At 44.6% G+C, this 25539-nt stretch overlaps 2 protein-coding genes across 3 annotated transcripts in view; one reads left to right on the forward strand and one right to left on the reverse strand.

Moving 5' to 3' along the window:
• Positions 1 to 594: 594 nt before the first annotated feature.
• Positions 595 to 24264, reverse strand: DTD2 (D-aminoacyl-tRNA deacylase 2). 2 transcript variants are annotated; one of them, XM_073609892.1, is made up of 4 exons: positions 23967 to 24264; positions 5817 to 5927; positions 2713 to 2782; positions 595 to 1136 (listed from the first exon to the last, which is right to left on the reverse strand). In XM_073609892.1, the coding sequence occupies exons 2-4, from the start codon at positions 5925 to 5927 to the stop codon at positions 811 to 813; spliced, it is 507 nt and encodes a 168-aa protein (XP_073465993.1). In that variant the 5' UTR covers positions 23967 to 24264; the 3' UTR covers positions 595 to 810. The 2 variants fall into 2 exon arrangements, with proteins under 2 accessions (XP_073465993.1, XP_073465992.1); XM_073609891.1 differs by having other exon boundaries at positions 602 to 1136; positions 24020 to 24224.
• Positions 24057 to 25539, forward strand: part of NUBPL (NUBP iron-sulfur cluster assembly factor, mitochondrial) — a 106029-nt gene continuing 104546 nt past the window's right edge. Inside the window, exon 1 of the mRNA XM_073609890.1 lies at positions 24057 to 24265. Within this exon, the coding sequence (XP_073465991.1) occupies positions 24161 to 24265 (105 nt within the window). The 5' untranslated portion in view covers positions 24057 to 24160. The remainder of the gene's footprint in view (positions 24266 to 25539) is intronic.

Below are 25539 nucleotides of genomic sequence, written 5' to 3' on the forward strand. Positions count from 1 at the left end.
TATTTTTGTTTGCCCTTTAATATATCTATTTTCGTCTTTTTTTTCTTTCTGGATGAATTTTATTACATAATGGTGCAAGGTGCACTTTATAAACATATCAAGAGTTTTACTAAATCTCAGATGTTTCTTCTGTGAGCTACAGACAGAAATTAGAGCCACTTGGAGGTTCATACTTGTTACAAGAGCATCCAGACTGGGAGAGGGAGGATAAGCTCTAGATACCAACCATGAGCTGGAAAAAAATATACTCACAGGAAGAAGAGCAGAGAGAATGGCAGGAGCTCCTATAGTTCTGCTGGTGCTGTGCCTTCACCTGTCCAGTTACAAGCTGGCGGAAAGAATCAGGATATGGAAGCAAATCAATTTTACATGTACACAGCATCAAAAGAGTTTAGTAGTTGTAGGTAATTTCCTATGATGCATTCATATTAAATGATATAATACAATAGAGTGCTCGTTTGTACTGAGTCAAATGTCCCAGTCACATCAATGCCCACCATGCACCCTGTTTAACATTGGGTCATTTGTACTGTATTTACACGTATGACCCTTAGCAAATCATATATTAGAGTTGTCAAGATCTGGAAGTATGAAAGGTAAATTAGTGCTTTGTTATTAACCACTGTAAATCCAGGAATTGGAGCTTAGTGAGTATCACAGATAAATGTGCATGTTTGCTTATTGTACCAGATAATAAACTCAGAGAAAGTATTTTTTTTTTTTATAAATATATTTACTTTTACACTTAACACATGAGGTAATCAGAAGGAGGACTGCAACCCTTTTCCCAATTTAAGAAGCCAGAAGAGTTCAGAATTCCAGTAAGTGTGTGTAAGGTCCATTAGTGTCGAGCTGCAAAACTTGTCTGTTTCCGTATGTTCCGTGACACATCACGGCACCAGCTTCCACCCACCTAGGGTGAGATTCCAATTCTTGCTGACACTGAGAAATGAACTGTGCGTATAATTCCATACCAAGCTCCTTGTCTGCATTTGAATGGTACTGCATGCAACGGCCCTTTGACTTTCCTCCAAGAGTTGCCTGTGGGACAATCAGAATGTCTCCTGGAAGTTCAATGACTGATACACGCTTCCCAGTATCCGTTTCACTCAATCTTACATTCAGCACCGAGTTCACTGAAAAACAGACAAGTCTTAAACTTTACTAAAAAAATAAACATTTTTCATATACAAAACAATGTACATGGTTCCACTCCTCAAATACCTGAGGGGATCTTGGTTTTACCTTTGGCATATGTGACATGAGAGGTAGCATCAATTTGTCTTAAAGTAACATGATCAGTTTAAGGCTATGCTATGTCATTTGTATATAAAAGGGACACTGATGGAAGCAGCTATTGCCAAACTCATGTACCAAATACTATGTATTGCAAGTGTCTCTTCACTTCCTCAAAATTAACATGCGCCATCAGCCAGTATATGGCTGCTTCCTTTTGAGGCTTATCACATAGGTAATTTGCTGTTAGACAAGATCTCTTTAATTAAAAGTAGCCACACAGAAGCAAGCTATCTACAAATGAAAAAGGGAAATATGTCATAATTAGTTCAACCAAATATCCTAGCAGTGGAGTGGCCTCACTTGGTATATGAGGCTGTATGGAAGCTGAGCTCCATTATTACCCAGTGACCTCAAAGGATCCTGCTATACCCTATACTGACTGCGCCATGGTTTGCCATAGATGTGCTGACTAGATCCGAATGCCTCTGGCATATACAGCATGTTAGCCACCAGTCCCTAAATACAAATGGTCCGATCGTACAACTGTTCGTGTTTAGGCTATGTAGAAAGGTGGATGGAATGCTCTGCACATATTGCCAGCATTGGTCTACTGAGGGAGGGGAGGCCTTTAGTATCCAGACATGGTTTTCCAACCTCAACACTACCCCTACTTTGGCTGGTAAAATCTGAAGATGCCTTATATACATTAAATTGTATGTATAGCCAATTTTTTTTGTCTTAGATAAAATAGGAAATGATTAATACATGTCAGTCTCTTTTTTGTTGTCCACAACCCATTGGGAAGATTTCCCCTTCGCTTCCCGTCCAACAAGTGACTCTAACAATTGTCCCTGTTGCATACCTCCCAACTTTTTGAGATGGAACTGAGGGACACCTATCAGCAAAAGTATGCAGGCATAGGACACACCCCTTTCCACGCCCCCTTAAAGGAGAATTGTACAAAAAAAGATTGGTTAAACTCACAAGTGCTTTTTTTACCACTACTACTTCTTTATACTGGCTTTTGGAATTTACAAATGCAGCAATTTAGAAATCGGATGAAAGGCTTAGCACTGGGAAACACTTTTTGCTAGATAAAAAGTGCATTTTTTTTATACAGCTATATAGATCAGACCAAAATGAGAGACAAATGAGGAGGAATGAGGGACAGAGGGACATTGTTCCAAATCAGGGACAGTCCCTCGAAATCAGGGACAGTTGGGAGCTATGCCGTTGGAAGCTTTCCTCTTTGTTTCTGTTCCGGTGAAAACTCAAAACTTTAGATATTCTCTCACTTATAGTCCTTGTGACAATAGTGACTCTAACTAATTGAAAGTGTGACTATTCCCAACAGGGACAAAAACAGTAATAGAAACATGAAAAGTTAATTTAGAACTATATAGAAACTAAAACGGGTCAACAAAAAAATCTTTTTTTTTTGCTCCTAAATAAAACAACTCTGGGTTTACATACCTATTTTTGGAATGACATCTTTGCTTGATCCTTTAAAAAAGCATAGGTAGATTACCATACCCCTTTGAATCTGCAAAAGATACAAGTAGAGGTTTTCTAATAATTAGCTATGCAGTCTAGCCTCATTAAAGTGGAACTACAAGCATGAATACTCACCTATGCTCCAATGGTTCGGTGCTTGCAAGGTCCCTCCCCAGCGACCGCATCTTCTCCCTGTCAGTCTTTGGCCGTCTTGATTGGCTGGTGCAGGATGATGTTATTTATCACGGCAAACTGCCGCTGTGCCAGATATATAAACAGAGCTGTATATGCACAGCTCAGTGTACATTCTGCAGAGAACTAAGAAAAAACGGGCATGTTTATTTTATTGCAGAAGAGACATTTCATGTCTTTTCTGCAATAAAGAGCATGCCTGTTGACAAATTTGTAATTTTTGCATTAAGTTCTGCTTTAAAGACAAAAGTAATTTTAAAATATTTCAAAATCTGCAGCTTTAAAAAAATATTATGTGATCCTACCATGAAGGTACTTGTTCAACCACTTCGTGTCATAGAATGACAACACTCAGTCCCTGTTTTTTTGCAATTGCTCTCCTGCATTGTCACCCTGTCAAAGGCACTTTCAGTGGAGACTATAAGAAGCCATGTCGATGTTCAACATTCCACTATTGGGAACTTTGACCTGGGCGATTTCATGCATCTAATACTGGAGTAGGCACATATACAAAGTAACTAGCTGCAAAAAGGCCACAGGAGATCAGCAGCGCTATGATCTAAAATTATGGTGAAAACAATATAACTAAAAATAGTTCATGGTACACAGCACTTTAGCAAACAGTAAGGATTTATATATACTTAAATTCAAGAGAGACTCAGATCCCCTGCTGTTATCAGTAACACTTCTTTTTCTTTCCTACAGTTTTGATAAACAATCTCCATAGTGATAACTGTAAGCTAAAATCAACTTTCTAGTTGTTTAGTGTGAAATAATGTAACTATTAAACAATACACACACACACCAGTATGCTCTAGGGTACAGAAAGTTCTGCATTAGATAACAGAAATGGACTTTCTACTCTTCCTGTACAATTGGGAACTATGCAATTATTTTTAAAGCGTAACCGAAGTAAAAAAATTAAAAAATTACATACTGTAGTGGCTTCAAGTTTCGATTCTCATTAATTTCATGCTGTTTCTTTAACATTCTGTGTATTATTAAAAAGGAGAAGTATGGCCAAAGCTTTTTTGGCTATACTTCTCCTAAGGATCACAGATGTGCAGTTCATTCTGCACTCCTGTGACCCATCTTCAGCCAACAAAAGGCTAATGCACACTGCCAGCTGATCGGTCAGGATCCACCCAGATGCCTGGACCAGCAGCTGGCTCAGCCTCTCAGTGAGACGCTGAGAGTCTGAGCCAGCTGCTCCCACCCCTCCACAGCCTAGCACTCCAGTGAGAGCTGGAGGGGCCGAGCAGAGAGCCATTGACTTATAGTCACCATCTCTCTGCAGCCTGGAGTCAGAGAGCTGAGGCAACAGCAGGTTTTGATCGCTCAGTTCTTGGTCTTAGAGCTGGTGGGGGACTGATGCTGCATCCACCTAGGTTAGTATAAATTCCATTTTTGTGAAACTCATACTTTCCTTTAAATCCCCATAAATACCTTAGAATCATTTCAGAGATCCCCATCTGCATTTATTTTCTTTATGCCAGTGTCTACATTTTATTTTGCTCACTTAGGCGTGGTTCACACCCACTGAAGCCTATGGAACCAAAAACCAGAATAAAGTCCCTGACCCTTTCCATAAAATGCACAGATGTGAACTACATCCATAAGAAACCATGTTAAATGGACTGTAGTGTGTTTCTGCAAAACTGAAAATGCACTAAAAAATGCATAGGAGCGAACCAGACCTTAAAGCAGAACCTAAATCCTTATAACAACATTTTTTCTTTTTTTGTCCTCCCCATCTCTCTTCCAAAAATGTTAAAGAAATGTATTAAAATGTGTACTGTCAGGTGTTTTTTTTTGTGCTGCACTTCCCGCTTTCTGGCCTAGGCCAGGCCCCACTGCCTCCTGGGATCGCCAAGTCCCTGCATTTTCTGCGTATGTGTACAAGTGATTCTGGTAAATAAAGTGCCCATACAATAGAACTGATTTCGCTACCTGCATGCACAGATGCGTCGGTCTTTGTCAGGTATTTGGCCTGCCAGAGACCAGCAGCGTATCTGCCCATGCAACCGAACTTTCAAGATGAAGGTGCAGAAGAGAGATGGGGGAGGGAATGGATACGTCTGTGAAGTTCTGATTTAATATCTATAAGTGAGCATGTTCCTCCCTGCTGGCCACTTGATGCTTCAAGATTTAGTTGCAGATCAGATGCTTGATTGCTGTACCAGAAACAGGTCTAATAGAATGTAATCAAGCAATTGATGGACAGACTGCATAGCTAAACATTCCAATATCCTGTGGCCAGCTCCCTCGCTGGAACATACATGTCTAAAGGGTGTGCAGCGATCTGCTCTTTCACTTTTGCAATCATCAGGAAGCTAATGCATTGCTCCCCCTGCTGCCTGTTATGAAAAGCAGGACATACTAAAAAAAAAAAGCTACTGTAGCTACAGGGATGGTCTGAGGATGTGTACACATTTTCAAAGTAAGAAAAAAAAACATTTCAAGTATACTAATGCAGTGTTTTGAGTAAGTGATTAATGCTCTTTATTCCAATATGATGTAATTAACGTGAATTAAGTACTCTTATTGATTCAAGTGTTGCTGTCGTTTTCTATTGGAGTTAACTTGACATCATCCTAATTGTAAAATATATATTAAAAAGACAGGTTTGTAGGAAGGGGTGATTCTGCAGCTGGTGACCGCCTTCCAAGACAATGTTTTTGTAATCTTGAGAAAACTTCAATGTCAGGATTTTATTTCATTCTGTGACCTTTTTGGAAAGATTTTCCCTCTCTTCTCCCGTTTTTAGGGAAATCTCCCAAACATGGACACAGATGACAATAAAAACCCAACAGAGGCTATAACCCCTTACTGCTCCTAAACTAAGACATTTTATTTTGAGCTGGGCTTTAATACATACACAGGCTTCTTACCTCTGCCCATTCTGCTTCAGAGTCTTTATCTGGAGGTTTAACCTGCAGCTTAGCATGTAAACACTGTTGGAGGACAACACGAGCAGTTACCTCCCTGTCGATCGTTGCCATCTGCAACAAAACAACACATTGAAATTAGATAAAATACACTGGGCTCAATTCACAAAGCTTTGAAGTATAGATGAAGCCATTACGAATCATCTAGATAATTTATATTCCATTTCTTAGAATAGGTCCACCTTTTTTATTTCTTTTTCATTTTGAAGTGTGCAAATATTTTTTTGAAGAGATTAATGTAGAGCAATCATGTGAAGTAACGGTTTCATAGTATCTATGCTAAAATGAGCAGGGGGTGGGTCCGTTCTGCAGAATGTGGCCAAGTGCAAATGCCGTAATTGTCTTGATGTTTACCACGAGGTCCCATCACCCCTTACAAGCTCTGCAAACAATCTCACATTGAAATAAACTTGTATGTGGACTTAAATATTACAGTATGGAGCTTCAAATGAAAATTTACTTGTACCCATTACAACCCAAGGTGATTGTGGAAGCCCTCCATTGTGCAGAAGTTGTCAGCCCAATTCTCTACAATCACACTACTGCCATATTGTTTGAGGACTACGATAATATAAAAATAAAATCTAAAGAAATCCCAAGGTGCCAGCGCACCCCCATCCACCTTCCCAAAGATCACCCCCTATCCTTGTCCTTCTGTTCATGTCTATCCTCGCTAAAGCAGGCCTGAAGCTCAGAGAAGTATGGCCAGTAAAGAAGAGGAAAGAGGGCAGAACTCTAGAGACTGGCAAGTTTGAGGTTGATTTTTTGTTGGCAGCCACATTAGATAAAACACACATACAGTATCTCACAAACATGAGTACACCCCACACATTTTTGCAAATATTATATCTTTTCATGTGACAACACTGAAGAAATTACACTTTGCTACAATGTAAAGTAGTGAGTGTACAGCTTGTATAACAGTGTAAATTTGCTGTCCCCTCAAAATAACTCAACACACAGCCATTAATGTCTAAACTGCTGGCAACAAAATGAGTACACCCCTAAGTGAAAATGCCCAAATTGGGCCAAATTAGCCATTTGCCCTCCCTGGTGTCATGTGATTTATCAGTGTTACAAGGTCTCAGATGTGAATGGGGAGCAAGTGTGTTAAATTTGGTGTTATCGCTCTTACCCTCTCATACTGGTCACTGGAAGTTCAACATGGCACCTCATGGAAAAGAACTCTCAAAGGATCTTAAAAAAAGAATTGTTGCTCTACATAAAGATGGCCTAGGCTATAAGAAGATTGCTAAGACCCTGAAACTGAGCTGCAGCACGGTGGCCAAGACCATACAGTGGTTTAACAGAACAGGTTCCACTCAGAATAGGCCTCGCCATGGTCAACCAAAGAAGTTGAGTGCACATGTTCAGCATCATATCCAGATGTTGTCTTTGGGAAATAGACGTATGAGTGCTGCCAGCATTGCTGCAGAGGTTGAAGGGGTGGGGGATCAGCCTGTCAGTGGTCAGACCATACGCCGCACACTGCATCAAATTGGTCTGCATGGCTGTCGTCCCAGAAGGAAGCCTCTTCTAAAGATGATGCTCAAGAAAGCCTGCAAACAGTTTGCTCAAGCAGACTAAGGACATGGATTACTGGAACCATGTCCTGTGGTCTGATGAGACCAAGATAAACTTATTTGGTTCAGATGGTGTTAAGCATGTGTGGTGGCAGCCAGGTAAGGAGTACAAAGACAAGTGTGTCTTGCCTACAGTCAAGCATGGTGGTGGGAGTGTCATGGTCTGGCTGCATGAGTGCTGCCAGGACTGGAGAGCTACAGTTCATTGAGGGACCCATGAATGCCAACATGTACTGTGATATACTGAAGCAGAGCATGATCCCCTCCCTTCGGAGACTGGGCCGCAGGGCAGTATTCCAACATGATAACGACCCCAAACACACCTCCAAGACTACCACTTCCTTGCTAAAGAAGCTGAGGGTAAAGGTGATGGACTGGCCAAGCATGTCTCCAGACCTAAACCCTATTGAACATCTGTGGGGCATCCTCAAGTGGAAGGTGGAGAACAAGGTCTCTAACATCCACCAGCTCTGTGATATTGTCATGGAGGAGTGGAAGAGCACTCCAGTGGCAACCTGTGAAGCTCTGGTGAACTCCATGCTCAAGAGGGTTAAGGCAGTGCTGGAAAATAATGGTGGCCACACAAAATATTGACACTTTGGGGTTGATTTACTCAAACTGGAAAGTGCACATTCTGGTGCAGCTCTGCATTGAAACCAATCAGCTTCCAGGTTTTATTGTCAAAGCTTAATTGAACAAGCTGAAGTTAGAAGCTGATTGGCTACCATGCAAAGCTGCACCAGATTTTGCACTTTCCAATTTTAGTAAATCAACCCCACTGGGCCCAATATGGACATTTTCACTTAGGGGTGTGCTAATTTTTTGTTGCCAGCGGTTTAGACATTAATGGCTGTGTGTTGAGTTATTTTGATTGGACAGCAAATGTACACTGTTATACAAGCTGTACACTCACTACTTTACATTGTAGCAAAGTGTCATTTCTTCAGTGTTGTCACATGAAAGGATATACGGTAATAAAATATTTACAAAAATGTGAGGGGTGTACTCACTTTTGTGAGATACTGTATAATTAAGAATGAATAAGATGAGAAAGGAGTTAACAATTCATTTATTATTATTATACAGAATTTATATAGTGCCGACAGCTTGCACAGTGCTTTACAATGTAGAGGGGGGGACAGAACATTTCAATACAGAAGGGACAGGAGGGCCCTGCTCGTGGAGCTTACAATCTAAATCTAAAGGGGAGGTGGTACAAGAGGTAATAGCTGCGGGGGATGATCTGATGGAGGTGGCTCGGGTTCAGTTCTTAGGTGGATGTGGGATAGGCTTCCCTGAATAAATTCGTTTTCAGGGATCGCCTAAAGGCAGACAGGGTAGCTGTTAACCAGACATACTGGGGCAGGGAGTTCCAGAGGATGGGAGTGGCTCTGGAGAAGTCCTGGAGGAGAGCATGGGAGGAGGTAACAAGGGAGCTAGAGAGCAGGAGGTCTTGGGAGGAGCAGAGAGGATGATTTGGGCGATATATGCAGATGAGATTGGTGATGTAGCTGGGGGCGATGTTGTAGGTGGCCTTGTATGAGTGGTTAGTATTTTGAAGTTTATACGGTGGGGTAGTGGAAGCCAGTGAAGGGATTGGCAGAAAGGGGCAGCAGTCACGGATTGGTTAGTAAGGTGTATGAGTCTAGCAGCAGCATTCATAATAGACTGAAGGAGGGATAACCTTTGTAAAGGTAGGCCGGTGAGGAGAGAGTTGCAATAGTCGAGGTGGGAAATAACCAAGGAGTGAAAAGGTTGTTTTGTGGTGTCGTTAGTCAGGAAGGGGCGAATTCTGGAAATGTTGCAGAGTTTAAGGCGGCGAGATGTAGCCAGCGATTGGATGTGGGGGCTGAAGGAGAGGTCAGAGTTGTGCCGTTGATCTTAATGGTAAAGTCACGGGGAGGGGATCAGGGAGGGGGAAATATTACAAGCTCAGTTTTAGAAAGATTGAGTTTGAGGAAGTGGAGTGACATCCATACTATGTCATTCAGCAAGTTTTTGATACGTGAGGAGATCGAGGGGGTGAGTTGACGAGTGGAGAGATAGATCTGGGTGTCATCAGCATGGAGGTGGTATTGGAATCCATGGGAGGTTATCAATTGGCCCAGGCAAAAGGTATAGGGAGAGAATAGGAGGGGCCCAAGGATGGAGCCTTGGGGTACCCAACAGAAAGAGGAAGAGGAGCGGAGGAGATGGTGTTGTATGTGACACTGAAAGTGTGCTGAGAGGTAGGAGGAGAACCAGGAAAAAGCAGAATTACAGAGGCCAAGAGAGTGGAGATTGTTGAGAAGGAGCAGGTCAGCTATGTCGAAGGCAGCAGAATGGTCAGAGAGTATGAGTATGAAGTATAGATTTAATTTGAAATTTATGTAAAAAATTTAAGTGTGTCCAGACAGGCATTTTATTGCAGAAGAATGTCCCCTCTGCAATAAATATTTTTTGCCTGCCTGTTCGCATGCACAGTTCAGGACACAATTTATGAATACCCATGCATGCTCAAGAGTTATATAATCTCGGCACAACAAACCAAGGTGGCTGAAGATCCCAAACCAAGAAGAAGAGGTTAGCGCTGACAAGGGAGCCTGCATCAACGGAGGGGAGGAGAGTATAGTTCTGCTCTAAGTTTCCGATAAGATTCCGATAAGCTCCCCGCCCGCAGATCCCGGCAACCAACGGCCAGGGTTGTCGGGAAGAGGCCCTTGTCCTCATCAACATGGGGACAAGGTGCTTTGTGGTGGTGGTGGTGGGGGGGGGGAGCGCAGGGCCACCCTGCCTCCAAACCCTCATGTTGATGGCATGCGGCCTGGTACGGTTCAAGAGGGGGGGTTTGGTCGTCCCCACCCCCTTTCCTGACCTGCTGGGCTGTGTGCTCGGATGACGGTCTGGTATGGATTTTGGGGGGGGGGGACTCATGCCGTTTTTTTTTTTTTTAATTTGGCGTGGAGTTCCCCTTCAAGATCATCAGAGCACAAATCTCATGCCAAAGTCAGATAAGTTAGGACAGCGATCTGACTTTGGTCTGACTTCAGTTATATTCAATGGGCTAAAGTAGGATCAAAGTCGGACCAAAAGTAGTGCAGGGAGCATTTTCAAAGTCGGACCGACATGTGTCGGACCAGTTAGGACGGCTCCCATAGGGAAACATTGATTTTCACATGTAATGCGACATGAGCTCCCAATGTCGGAGTGTTTGTCGTACCAGTGTGAACCCGGCCTAAGGCACTGCCTCATCCTGCTCTGCACAGCCTAAGATGTCCTGTATTCTGGGCATTGTGCCAATAATCAGTGAGTCACCAGAGGCCAAAAGGCTAACAGCATTAAAGGGTGACTCCGCTTTTGCTGAGAAAAAAATATTCCCCTCTGGGTAATCTATATACATTGCAAAAATTTTAACAAACTTTTATGCAAATTCCTACCTTTTGTTAGGCCCTATACGCACATGTTCAGATCAGGTCCGCCTGTCAGTTTTTCAGGGGAACCTTCTCGGAAGGTCTATTCATCCCTATAAAATGGTGGGTGTAAGACGACCTGTGTCCTTTTACACCCGCCTACCTCTAGGTCCAATCAGGTCAACTAAAAAAAAAAAAAATGAGGACGGAGGCAGCCATGTGTAAATGGACAGCAGAGTCCATTAACTCCTGGCTGCCCAAAAAGCAGAGTGGTCTCTGACCTTGTCCACTCTGCAGAAAGTGAGCATGCCTACACAGATGTGTCATCTGCTTTGATCAGCAGGGGATCAGCTCACAGATCCCTGCTGATCACCTGTGTGAAAGGGGCCTTATTCTAAAGGAATAACTTTGTTTGTCTGTATCCACATGCAAAAGGAATGTGAATGGGAGTAATTTTATAATTATCAATCAGCTGCTGCACGGGAGTATTCTAAATGAGAAAAGTGGCAGGATCTGCGTCCCTTTAACCACTTAAGGACCAGCCTCGTTTTGGATTTTAGGTGTTTACATGTTTAAAACAGGTTTTTTGGCTAGAAAATTACTTAGAACCCCCAAACATTATATATGTTTTTTTTCTAACACCCTAGAGAATAAAATGGCGGTCGTTGCAATACTTTTTTTGCACCATATTTGCGCAGAGGTCTTATAAGCGCACTTTTTTTTGGAAAAAATTCACTTTTTTGAATAAAAAAATAAGACAACAGTAAAGTTAGCCCAATTTTTTTTTTTATATTGTGAAATATAATGTTACGCCAAGTAAATTGATACCCAACATGTCACGCTTCAAAATTGCGCCCGCTCGTGGAATGGCGTCAAACTTTTACTCTCAAAAATCTGCATAGGCGACGTTTAAAAAATTCTACAGGTTGCATGTTTTGCGTTATAGAGGAGGTCTAGGGCTAGAATGATTGCTCTCGCTCTACCGGTCGCGGCGATACCTCACGTGTGGTTTGACCACCGTTTTCATATGCGGGCGCTACGCGCGAGCTCGTCGGGACGGGGGGGTTTTTAAGAGAAATTTTTTTATTTTATTTATTTTTACACTGTTTAAAGCGGGGGTCCACCTATCTATCATTTTTTTTTTTTTTAGTTCATTCACAAACTTTTCTTCTCAGCATTACATACTCACATATTGTGTGTAATATGTCCGCCTGTGTCAGATTTCGTCGGAAAGAATAACTTATATTATTCACTGCAGGCGGTTTCCATCTTCATTGTGGGCATTTGAAGCCCACAAGCATTTATTTCCTGGATGTGGTGAATGCTGTGCTCCCAGCATTCAGTGCTCGTTCCCGCACATGCTCAGTGGCATCCTGGGAAGCCTGAGACTAGCTCCCAGGAGTCTGGGAGAGGCTAGAAACACGCCTACTCCCATGGGAGGAGAACCAGGAAGTGCAAAGAAGAATAGAAAAATAAAAGGTAATTACGGCGATTTAAATTTTTTTAACCGGCATGTCAGCATCTAGGCAAGGAAGAGAATACATACAGATATTGTTCAAAATTTAGGTGGAACCCCACTTTAAAAAAAAAAAAAGAGTCACTTTTATTCCTATTACAAGGATTGTAAACATCCCTTGTAATAGAAAAAAGCATGACAGGACCTCTTAAATATGAAATCTGGGGTCAAAAAGACCTCAGATCTCATATTTGCACTAAAATGCAATAAAAAAAAAAAAAAAAAAAAAGTAATTTAAAAAAAATGACATTGAAAAAAATATGCCTTTAACCACTTCAGCCCCAGAAGGATTTACCCCCTTCCTGACCAGAGCACTTTTTACAATTTGGCACTGCGTCGCTTTAACTGCTAATTGCGCGGTCATGCAATGCTGTACCCAAACGAAATTTTCGTCCTTTTCTTCCCACAAATAGAGCTTTCTTTTGATGGTATTTGATCACCTCTGCCGTTTTTATTTTTTGCGCTATAAACGGAAAAAGACCGAAAATTTTGAAAAAAAAATGATATTTTCTACTTTTTTGACACAAGTTGCGGGAAAGTGACAAATTTTTTTTTTTTATTGCACAAAGTTGTCACTAAATGATATATTGCTCACACAGGCCATGGGCATATGTGGAATTGCACCCCAAAATACATTTAGCTGCTTCTCCTGAGTATGGGGATACCACATGTGTGGGACTTTTTGGGAGGCTAGCCGTGTACGGGGCCCCGAAAACCAATCTCTGCCTTCAGGATTTCTAAGGGTGTAAATTTTTGATTTCACTCTTCACTGCCTATCAGTTTCGGAGACCATGGAATGCCCAGGTGGCACAAACCCCCCCCAAATGACCCCATTTTGTAAAGTAGACACCCCAAGCTATTTGCTGAGAGGCATGGTGAGTATTTTGCAGCTCTCATTTGTTTTTGAAAATGAAGAAAGACAAGAAAAAACTTTTTTTTTTTCTTTTTTCAATTTTCAAAACTTTGTGACAAAAAGTGAGGTTTGCAAAATACTCACTATACCTCTCAGCAAATAGCTTGGGGTGTCTACTTTCCAAAATAGGGTCATTTGGGGGGGTTTTGTGCCACCTGGGCATTCCATTGCCTCCGAAACTGTGATAGGCAGTGAAGAGTGAAATCAAAAATTTACGCCTTTAGAAAGCCTGAAGGCGGTGCTTGGTTTTCAGGGTCCCGTACGCGGCTAGGCTCCCAAAAAGTCTCACACATGTGGTATCCCCGTACTCAGGAGAAGCAGCAGAATGTATTTTGGGGTGTAATTTCACATATTCCCATGGCATGTCTGAGCAATATATCATTTAGTGACAACTTTGTGCAAAAAAAAAAAAAAAAAAAAAAGTGTCTCTTTCCCGCAACTTGTGTCACAATATAAAATATTCCATGGACTCGACATGACTCTCAGCAGATAGCTTGGTGTGTCTACTTTCCAAAATGGGGTCATTTGGGGGGGGTTTGAACTGTCCTGGCATTTTATGCACAACATTTAGAAGCTTATGTCACACATCACCCACTCTTCTAACCACTTGAAGACAAAGCCCTTTCTGACACTTTTTGTTCACATGAAAAAATTATTTTTTTTGCAAGAAAATTACTTTGAACCCCCAAACATTATATATTTTTTTAAATCAAATGCCCTACAGATTAAAATGGTGGGTGTTTCATTTTTTTTTCACACAGTATTTGCGCAGCGATTTTTCAAACGCATTTTTTGGGGAAAAAACACACTTTTTTAAATTTTAATGCACTAAAACACACTATATTGCCCAAATGTTTGATTAAATAAAAAAGATGATCTTAGGCCGAGTATATAGATACCAAACATCACATGCTATAAAATTGCGCACAAACGTGCAGTGGCAACAAAATAAATACATTTTTAAAAGCCTTTAAAAGCCTTTACAGGTTACCACTTTAGATTTACAGAGGAGGTCTACTGCTAAAATTACTGCCCTCCATCTGACCTTCGCGGTGATACCTCACATGCATGGTACAATTGCTGTTTACATTTGACGCCAAACCAACGCTTGCGTTCGCCTTAGCGCGAGAGCAGGGGGGGACAGGGGTGCTTTTTTTTTTTTTTTTTTCTTTATTATTTTTTTGCTTTTTTATCTTATTTTTAAACTGTTCCTTTCATTTTTTTTTTTTTTAATCATTTTTATTGTTATCTCAGGGAATGTAAATATCCCCTATGATAGCAATAGGTAGTGACAGGTACTCTTTTTTGAAAAAATTGGGGTCTATTAGACCTTAGATCTCTCCTCTGCCCTCAAAGCATCTGACCACACCAAGATCGGTGTGATAAAATACTTTCCCAATTTCCCAATGGCGCTGTCTACATCCGGCGAAATCTAAGTCATGAAATGCTCGTAGCTTCCGGTTTCTTAGGCCATAGAGATGTTTGGAGCCACTCTGGTCTCTGATCAGCTCTATGGTCAGCTGGCTGAATCACCGGCTGCATTCTCAGGTTCCCTGTTGAGACAGGAGAGCCAGAGAAAAACACAGAAGACGGTTGGGGGGGGTATTCCCTCCCACTGCTTGTAAAAGCAGTCTAGAGGCTAATTAGCCGCTAGGATTGCTTTTACATGAAAGCCGACCACTGGCTGAAAAGAATGATACCAAGATGATACCTAAACCTGCAGGCATCATTCTGGTATAACCACTCAAAGTCGTGAATGCCGTACCTGAAGACAAAAAAATGGTTAACAATAAAACACAGTAAACGGTAAAGTATAAAAAATTGCATACCTGAAAAGCAAAAGTGATAAAACATAATAACAATAAAACATTGCAGAATAGAATACAGTAAAAAAGAGCAGAACAATAGAGAGAGAATAGAGAGAGAGAGAACAATAAAACGACAACTATTTTTTATTTTATATATATATATATATTTTTTTTACACTTTTTTTTGTAACTAACTTTTATAACTGTAACCGGTTCCAGGTTCGGGTCTCTCAAAATGCGATGGCATCTTGGGAGACCCTGTGAAAGTGTGCCTAGCTTGTGCAATGCTGTACCCTACGCTAATACTCAACTAGTGCATGGTAGCGTTCAAAACATTCACCAATGCAAAGACCAGGATGGTCAGGACAGGAGGGACAATAATAGCGGGTGTCACGCCTATATCCACGCTTGCTGCAGACACAACATCTTTTTTGGGGGGGTTCGTTGGGTAGGGGTACTCGGGAGGACATAAAGAAAATGCTTCTCATGCAGCCGACTGCATTTGGTTGGGGATGTGAATGGGGGAAGTACGGGCGCTGCAGAAGTGGTGGGTTCCCAATTAGGATTGGCGAATGCAGCAGGAAGGGCATTATGGGCACGACGGGCTTGTGTTTGTCTTCTTGGTGGCAGCGCGACACTACTTGTGCTTGCCACCTCACCAGCTTGAACTGCACTTATGGGACTTGCCACGTCACCAAGTGTTACTGCAGTGCTGGTTTGACTACGACCGGGGTGTACTAGGCCGCTGGTGCTTACCAGTTCACCAAAACGCTACCAAAAAAACTGTTAGCGATCGCAGGGATCAGGCCTGACTCTGCGAACGCTGCAGTTATGTGTTTAGTGTTTTGTAAGTGACAGTGATCGATCGATACTGCACTTGGGTGGGCTGGGCTGGGCCGGGCGGAGGGGCAAAACGCAGGTGCTAGCAGGTATCTGGGCTGATCCCGCTAACACTGCGTTTTTGGGAACCCTAAACTGCTAGGGATGCTAGTATAGATCTGATCGGATCAGATATTGATCCGATCAGATACTATACCACTAAGGGAGGTGTACGGTGCGTGCGTGGGTGTTAGCGGTACTGGCGCTAACCTGACGCTGCCTGGGGCTGGTGCTTGCCAGTTCACCAAAACGCTACCAGAAAAACTGTTAGCAATCGCAGGGATCAGGCCTGACTCTGCTAACGCTGCAGTTATGCGTTTAGTGTTTTGTAAGTGACAGTGATCGATCGATACTGCACTTGGGTGGGCTGGGCTGGGCGGAGGGGCAAAACGCAGGTGCTAGCAGGTATCTGGGCTGATCCCCCTAACACTGCATTTTTGGGAACCCTAAACTGCTGGGGACGCTAGTATAGATCTGATCGGATCAGATATTGATCTGTTCAGATACTATACCACTAAGGGAGGCGTATGCTGCGTGCGTGGGTGTTAGCGGTACTGGCGCTGCCTGGGGCGACGTATATCACCGCCGGGCGATCAGGGGGCTAAACCTTTATTCGGTAATAAACGGCGGGTTCCCTGACACTATAAAAAATAAACGAACTAACCAGCGTCACCCGTAACAGTTATACGGTGATCAGTGGTGAAAGGGTTAACTAGGGGGCAATCAAGGGGTTAAAACATTAGGTAGTATATGGGGGTCCCTGACAGCGAACCTAAATATTTACCTCCCTAACTAGCATCACCAGTGACACTAATACAGCAATCAGAAAAATGATCGCTTAGCGACACTGGTGACGGGAGGTGATCAAGGGGTTAAAACTTTATTAGGGGGGGTTAGGGGGGTACCCTAGACCTAAAGGGGGCTACCACTAACTGCCCTACCACAGTAACTTTCACAAACTGACACCATGCACTAATCAGAAAAAAAAAAAAACTGCTTGGTGTCAGTGACGGGGGGGGGGAGGGGGGGGGGGGGGGTGGGGGTGATTCGGGGGGGATCGGGGGTGTAATGTATGCCTGGCATGTTCTACTGTATGTGTGTGTGTTGTGCACTCACATTACAGTCTTCTCTCCTCGGAACGGAAAATGCCGAGCCGAGGAGAGATGACATCATTTCCTCTGCCTCTGTGTACAATACAGAGGCAGGGAAATGATCCCAATGGCTGGGAGCGATCGCAAGGGGGGGCCACGAATGGATGGCCTCCCCCTCACATCCGATCGCTGGGGAGGATTTGCCGACCGCCGCAGGCACCGGGGAGGGGGGACGTACCCCCCACCCACGGGCAGGCAAGGACGTACCTGTGCTCGGTCTGGTGCTCGGCCTGGGTGGGGATGCATGCGTTGTGGAGACTGGAGGGATGGATGGCGCTCGGCAAGGGTGTGGATGCGTGCGTTGTGGAGACTGGAGGGATGGATGGTGCTCTGTCTGGGTGGGGATGCGCGCGTTGTGGAGACTGGAGGGATAGATGGTGCTCAGTGTGGGTGGGGATGCGTGCGTTGTGGAGACTGGAGGGATGGATGGTGCTCGGTCTGGGTGGGGATGCGTGCGTTGTGGAGACTGGAGGGATGGATGGTGCTCGGTCTGGGTGGGGATGCGTGTGTTGTGGAGACTGGAGGGATGGATGGTGCTCGGTCTGGGTGGGGATGCGTGTGTTGTGGAGACTGGAGGGATGGATGGTGCTCGGTCTGGGTGGGGATGTGTTGTGGAGACTGGAGGAATGGATGATGCCTGGCGTGGGTGGGGATGTGTGCATTGTGGAGACTGGAGGGATGGATGGTGCTGGGCGTGGGTGGGGATGCATGCGTTGTGGAGACTGGAGGGATGGATGGTGCTCAGCGTGGGTGGGGATGCGTACGTTGTGGAGACTGGAGGGATGGATGGTGCTGGGCGTGGGGATGCGTGCGTTGTGGAGACTGGAGGGATGGATGGTGCTCGGTCTGGGTGGGGATGCGTGCGTTGTGGAGACTGGAGGGATGGATGGTGCTCGGCAAGGGTGGGGATGCGTGCGTTGTGGAGACTGGAGGGATGGATGGTGCTCGGTCTGGGTGGGAATGCGTGCGTTGTGGAGACTGGAGGGATGGATGGTGCTCAGTGTGGGTGGAGATGCGTGCGTTGTGGAGACTGGAGGGATGGATGGCACTCGGCAAGGGTGGGGATGCGTGCGTTGTGGAGACTGGAGGGATGGATGGTGCTCAGTCTGGGTGGGAATGCGTGCGTTGTGGAGACTGGAGGGATGGATGGTGCTCGGTCTGGGTGGGGATGCGTGCGTTGTGGAGACTGGAGGGATGGATGGTGCTCGGGCTGGGTGGGGATGCGTGCGTTGTGGAGACTGGAGGGATGGATGGTGCTCGGTCTGGGTGGGGATGCGTGCGTTGTGGAGACTGGAGGGATGGATGGTGCTCAGTCTGGGTGGGAATGCGTGCGTTGTGGAGACTGGAGGGATGGATGGTGCTCGGTCTGGGTGGGGATGCGTGCGTTGTGGAGACTGGAGGGATGGATGGTGCTTGGTGTGAGTGGGGGATGTGTTGTGGAGACTGGAGGGATGGAGTAGATGCTGGGTGCGGATAAAGATGTTTGAGTTGCATTGTAAAAATGGATGAGGATGACTGTGGATGGGGATGAGAGTTACATAGTGAAGATGCGGGCAGTGGGCTCTCCAAAATGTAACTTATTTGCACCCACAGAGTCATCCATTTTCACAATGCAAATCAATTATATGCAGCTATTCAGCCTCAGGGTGTCCCATCCAAGAAGAAGGAGATAAATAAAGTCCCACTAAAATGTACAGTCAGCAGCACACATTAAATATTTCTGACATACCCTCCATGCTGCACTCTCCAATCTGTTATTGGTGTCTGTGTCCATGATCACTGTCGACTAGCTGGCCACTCCCCCTGTCCTTGTCCTGCACAATCACAGTCCGAGCAAATCCTGCAGCAGCCACCAGGCTCTGCAGGAGTGCAGAGTGCACTGGCCATGGTGAAAGTGTCATCACTTCAAGTCCTCTCCTCCTGCAGCCAGCTGACAGGGGGGAGGGGGGGGGGTTGCTGGCAAAAAAGTGTCAGCCCTTCAGGCGATCTCCTCCTCTGTCCAGCAGCTGCTGATCGGGGGGGGGGGGGCAAGGATAGTGTCACTCTCCTCCTCTCACCAGCAACCAGCAACGCACTGATTATCAGGGGGGGGCGACAGCTGGGCCCCTGGGGACATGCAGGCCCCTTACAGGTGTAATGCCTGTACCACCCTGATGGCGGCCTTGGTCACAGGACAAACTTAGCTGTCAGGGAGACACAAAAGAGGTAAATTTAACTACTACTATGGTTGAATTTTATCTCCCTGATATTCTCTCCTTTCTCCCTGGGCAGTGGCAGCTATGAGCCTCAGCACTATAAAGCTTCTGTCAGCCTTTTTTCTCTAGCTGAGGGAAGACATAAAATCAAGGCTGTAAATGCACACATTTCAATTGCAGTAAGTGACATCGTTTTTGAGATGAAGGAAAAGGAGAGTTCTCACTAAGAAAGTGACTGCTCTTCAACAAAATGGCGTCCTCCAGCCAGATCAAACAGGATCGATGTTAGAGGCATTTTACAGCACACACTAATTTTGGTAGCATAATTATTAATGTGGAATGTATGTTCTTTGTTAAAGAACAATAATTCCCCATACACACGGTCGGACATTGATCGGGCATTCCAACAACAAAATCCATGAATTTTTTCCGACGGATGAGCCTCAAACTTGTCTTGCATACACACGGTCACACAAAGTTGTCGGAAAATCCGATCATTCTGAACGCGGTGACGTATGACACGTACGTCGGGACTATAAATGGGGCAGTAGCCAATAGCTTTCGTCTCTTAATTTTTTCTGAGCATGCGTGGCACTTTCTGCGTCGGAGTTGTGTACACACGATCGGAATTTCCGACAACGGATTTTGTTGTCAGAAAATTTTATAGCAAGCTTTCAAACTTTGTGTGTCGGAAATTCCTATGGAAAATGTGTGATGGAGCCTACACACGGTCGGAATTTCTGATAACAAGGTTCTATCACACATTTTCCATCGGAAAATCCTATTGTGTGTACAGGGCATTACTGTTACCAAACTGTTATGGGTAAAGATTTAAAGATTCTTTTTACATGGAATTTAACGTAGAACCAAGCCCATTGTTTGAACTGTTTCCGTAACAGATTCAATGCATGCTGTGAATGATATATGTCACAGTGTGTTCTCAACCGAACTGTGAAGCCATCAAACTGCAGGCACCAAACATAGTCTAAGATGGCAGCTTCCTTGGCTGTAAAGGATAGGAGGGTTTAGTTCTATTTAAAAGCAGTTTAAAATGATTTAACGCAGGGGTCTCAAACTGGCCGCCCTCCAGCTGTAGCAAAACAAGTCCCATGAGGCATTGCAAGGCTGACAGTTAAAAGCATGACTCCTACAAGCAGAGTCATGATGGGACTTGTAGTTTTGCAACAGCTGGAGGGCCGCCAGTTTGAGACCACTGATTTAACAGTTTTAGATAGCAGTAACATTCCCGGTATGCCGGGATTGGTAACGGTCACATTTGGTTGTGCTGTCAACCAAAATGTCAAACCGTCCAATGGCTGCTGTCATAAATGTTCACATGTGCAGCATCATTGCAGTTGAAGATTAAACAGAGGCCAAGATGGCAGCTTCCTTGGTTGAAAACGATAGGAGGGTTTACATCGACTGTAATGCCCTGTACACACGGTCGGATTTGTTCGGACATTCCAACAACAAAATCCTAGGATTTTTTCCAACGGATGTTGGCTCAAACTTGTCTTGCATACACACGGTCACACAAAGTTGTCGGAAAATCCGATTGTTCTGAACGCGGTGACGTAAAACACGAACGTTGGGACTATAAACGGGGCAGTGGCCAATAGCTTTCATCTCTTTATTTATTCTTAGCATGCGTGGCACTTTGTCCGTTGGATTTGTGTACACACGATCGGAATTTCCGACAACGGAATTTCCGACAACACGCTCCGATCGGACATTTTCCATCGGAAAATCCGACCGTGTGTACGGGGCATAAGTGTTAAAAAAACTGCAAACAGACAGGCTGTTTATCACAGACGAGACATTCTGTAGCTTTTCTGCAAAAAATAAACCTACCTCTCTGTTTATCCTCTTTACAATGTACACTGAACTGTGCGTACACATGTGCAGAGATAAATGACCTGCGTATTCCCACGCCCGCAAATCAAGACAGCTGAAAATCCAGCACCTGTTAGAAGCCAGGGAGAAAATACTGTAGCTGCTGACTTTTAATTTAAGGACACTTAACTGTACAGGGAGCCCGCGGTGTTGGCACCCGAAGCCGACCCATCCTCCGGTTTCGGGTGCAGGCGCCAGCATCCTTATTAAGGGAAACAGGAAGTGAAGCCTTGCGGCTTCACAGCTTGGTTCCTACTGCACGTGCGCGAGTCATGCTGTGCTTTCTGAATGGTCCTGCTGTCTTCTGGGACCTGTGTGTGTCTCCCAGAAGGCAGCGGGGGGGGGGGGGGGGGGGGGGGGGAGGAGGCCGTAAATGACGTGGATCGCTGCGGCGCAGATAAGCAGAGCTTCCACTTTTGGATGAATCTGTTTACTGAGCCTATTCTACTAAAAAAAGAAGAATTACTGAAAAACAGTTGGTTCATTTACACTTCGTTCACACTAGATGCATGGTTGTGCTTTTGCTGCATATTCCAACACAGTCCAAATATTAGGAAATAACAAAATGTATTGTTCCTGTTGGTGCCTAATGCTTTTTAACACCAGTGTGTTTCTCTCAAGTGTATTGGAAAAAAGTTCTATATGCTGATTGGGGTCTCTCAAGACTGCCTTGCTTCTGAAACACCAGGCAATGCACAATAATCCAAAGTACAAGTTTTCAAGTGCATTTACTGCGAACAAACCATGACAATACTTATACAGTACTTTGCAAAAGTCTTAGGCAGTGAAAAAAATGCTGCTAATTAAGAATGCTTTAAGAAATAGAAGTGTTAATAGATCATTTTTATTGATTAACAAAATGCAAAGTAAATGAACAGAGGATAAATCCAAATCAAATCAATATTTGGTGTGACCACCTTTTGCCTTCAAAACAGCATTAATTCTTCTAGATATTAGGGTTGCACCGATACTGGTATCGGTGCAGATACCGAGTATTTGCACAAGTATCGGTACTCGTGCAAATGCACCGATACTTTCAGGCTTGGTTCTTTGAGCTGTCAGTGGGTCTCCCCTGTGTTAAAGAAGTCCGGTAATTGGAGCTGTCAAAAAAAAAAAAAAAAAAAAAAGCAGCCGCAATGTTCATTACCAACATTGCTCAGCCCTGAAACACTAAAATAAAAAGAAACATTGTTTCTTTTTGTATATTTCTGTTTCTTCACCTGCAGATCAAAGGGATGAACAAATGTTCCTCTGTTTAACCCCTTAATAACCCTTAAAGGGGTTGTAAAGGTAAATTTTTTTTTTTTAAAAAATAACAAACATGTTATACTTACCTTCACTGTGCAGCTCGTTCTGCACAGAGTGGCCCCGAACCTGGTCTTCTGGGGTCCCTCGGCAGCTGTTTCAGCTCCTCCCCGCAAGCATTAACCACCTTAATGCGAGCTCCCTCGCATGGTGGTTAGTGCTTGCGGGCGCGCTCCCGTGATACAGCCGGCGGCTGTAGCCGCTCACTGTATCACTCGGCCCCGCCCCCCAGCGCGCCGCGTCATTGGATGTGATTGACAGCAGCGCGAGCCAATGGCTGCGCTGCTTCCAATCCATCCACTGTAGCCAACCAGCGGCCAGGGTGAGCGGAGGAATAGATGTCAGGAACGAGAAGCTGACTTTCGAGGCGTCAGGTAAGTAAAACGGGGGGGCTGGGGGGCGGCGATATTGTCAGAAGTTTTTTCACCTTAATGCATAGAATGCATTAAGGTGAAAAATTTTTTACCTTTACAACCCCTTTAATTTACTCTAATCAGCCTAAATTAACTCCCTATTCTCTTACATTTAATTATTATTTTCCTGATTTTTTTTCTTTTGTTCACGTCTATTTTATAAACGATAAACAATTAAAAGCCACAGCCCGGCGCCCACAGTTGCAATGCCGGCGCCGCTAAACAAAGGGGGAGACGAGCGGGGCTTCGATCCCCCGCATCGCTGGACCCTGGGACAGGTAAGTGTCCAATTTAAAATCAGCAGCTGCAGTATTTGTAGCTGCTGACTTTTAATTATTTTTTTTTTTTTTTTGACTAGACCTCGGGTGGAACTCCTCTTTAAGATGGTAATTAAACTCACTTGGTGCCTTATCTGCATTAAATTAGCCTTAGAACCTGTGTAATTCATATGTGTTCGGGTTTAAAGGGATGAGGCGGCAACTCTATCCCAATCTGATATCTTCATTCAGAGCCGTGCACCAACACAGATGTCAATATGGGAGCAGTATCTGTGCCGCCGCTGCATCCCATACAACATGAATGGGACTGCCTGCACAGGGGTGCACGAGCACGGATGTACGCTGTAGTATGTTCGTGTGAACAAGACCTAAGCATGTATAGAGAAACTGACACTTTTTCCCCCCTCCATGCGCCAATCTTTGTTAATCCCCCTGTCTACCTTCTATGGGCAATACACAATAATTTCCTCTGCCAATCTCAGTGAACAATTCACCATCTGTAGTTAAATCCCTGCTGCCCACTACCAGTCCTCCGATACAAGGCATGGACAGGAGGGCTCGCTCAGCACATAAACATGGATATTTGGCTGTAACAAGCCATCATGTTTATATCACAGAATCATTGCACAGCAGTCAGCTCTCTTCATATCAGTAAAACCTATAGGAGCCAAGTTCTGGACAATAGAAGTAATAATTATTACACATGTTATTTGGACTGCCCCTAGAATACATGCACATGCAGCCAATGGTGGTCCAGGTGTAATACAAACCCTCTCTATGTATAACACAGCTGTAGTATATTTACGTGTCTTCTGCTACTCACCGTCCATGCAAAGCTTGCCAGCGCTTCCACTCTCCGCCCCTCTGATTGGACAGGAAGGAAGGAGGCTTGGGACGCATACTTCCGTCATGTAAACTCAATGGAACGCTTAGTGCACTGCGAACACGTTGCTAAGAGACGGAAATGGCTGCTGTCAAAGGCCTGATACTGGGGACCGGCGCTTTGAGGTCCCGGAAGTTTCTGCAGCTAGGACGGTATGTGGCCGCCGGTGTGGCCTCCCTGTCCTCGGTAGGTAACATTCCAGCAGGCTTGTAATGGCGCCCCAGAGCTGAGCACGTTGCCAGCCGATCCTGATTGTGAAGGACAGAAGATCTGTCTGTGGAAATGTCCTCTTTTCTGTGCTGACCTGCATGACATTGTATGCATGCTGCACTGATATCCGCTAACATGTGATGTTCAACTAGAACTACAGGGAAAGTTTACTCTCTTTGTTTTGGATGGCATGATGATGAGCGGTAAAAAAGTAAAACTAAAGGCAAAGCTTTTTTTTTCTTTTTGGATAGTGTAAGGGAGGGTTATAACCCCTGTCAGATTTTTTTTTTTTTTTGCCCTCTGTCTCATTGCAGAGGTTTCCCTTCACTTCCTGCCCCATAGTCAAACAGGAAGTGAGAGGAAATCCCTGCAAATTAAGGGAATTCCTTGGGGCCCCCCAGATCACTAGAACTAGTGTCCTCATGGGAAGATAATACTTTTCTGGAGATAACCCAAAATTTGGGATTTTCTTTTACTTTCAGTGGTAAACAGATCAAACAGAGAAAGTGAATCTCCTTAAAGCAGAGTTCCACCCAAAAATGGAATTTCCGCTTATCTGCCCGGCAGCAGGGGAAGGAGGAAGAGAGGGCCAAACTTCTGATGTACCTGGCCGATGCAAGATCCGAGAGCAGTGGGGACAGGGTACCTGTTAAAAACAGATGTGGCACCAGACGGGGGAGCGGGTACCTGTTTTTGACAATACCCTGTCCCCACTACTCTCGGATCTCGCATTGGCAAGGTACGTCAGAAGTTTGGCCCCCTCTTCCTCCTTCCCCTGCTGCTGGGCCAGTAAGAGAGCACTGCATGCTTCGTGTATGCACAGTAGTGACCCGGCTGTGAAGCCACAACGCTTCACTGCCAGTTTCCCTTACCGGCAATGGCAGCGGCAGCACCCAAGAGCCGATGCAAATATCTTCTGTGGTGCCGACATCGCTGGATTCCAGGACAGGTAAATGTCCTAATACCGCCCCACGTACATTTACTGCAGCAGGGCGGCCCGGGTGTGAAAAATCACGTATCTGTACGTGATTTCGTGCACGTGGTTTAGGGGGCACATGCTCCGCTCCTGCTGTGCTTGAACACAACGGGAGCCAATCAGCGGGTCTGCCGGCTACAATGGCCGCTGCGACCCGCCTTTCGTTCACAGGAGAGACGGAGCAGCGGCGTGCCGATGTAAACAAAGCACACCACTGATCTGTCAGGTAGGAAAAGTGAGAGATTGTGTTTCAGCTAAGCTGAATCATGATATC

This window comes from Aquarana catesbeiana, linkage group LG13 (assembly GCF_042186555.1).
Source record: "Aquarana catesbeiana isolate 2022-GZ linkage group LG13, ASM4218655v1, whole genome shotgun sequence".
Lineage (NCBI taxonomy): Eukaryota > Metazoa > Chordata > Amphibia > Anura > Ranidae > Aquarana > Aquarana catesbeiana.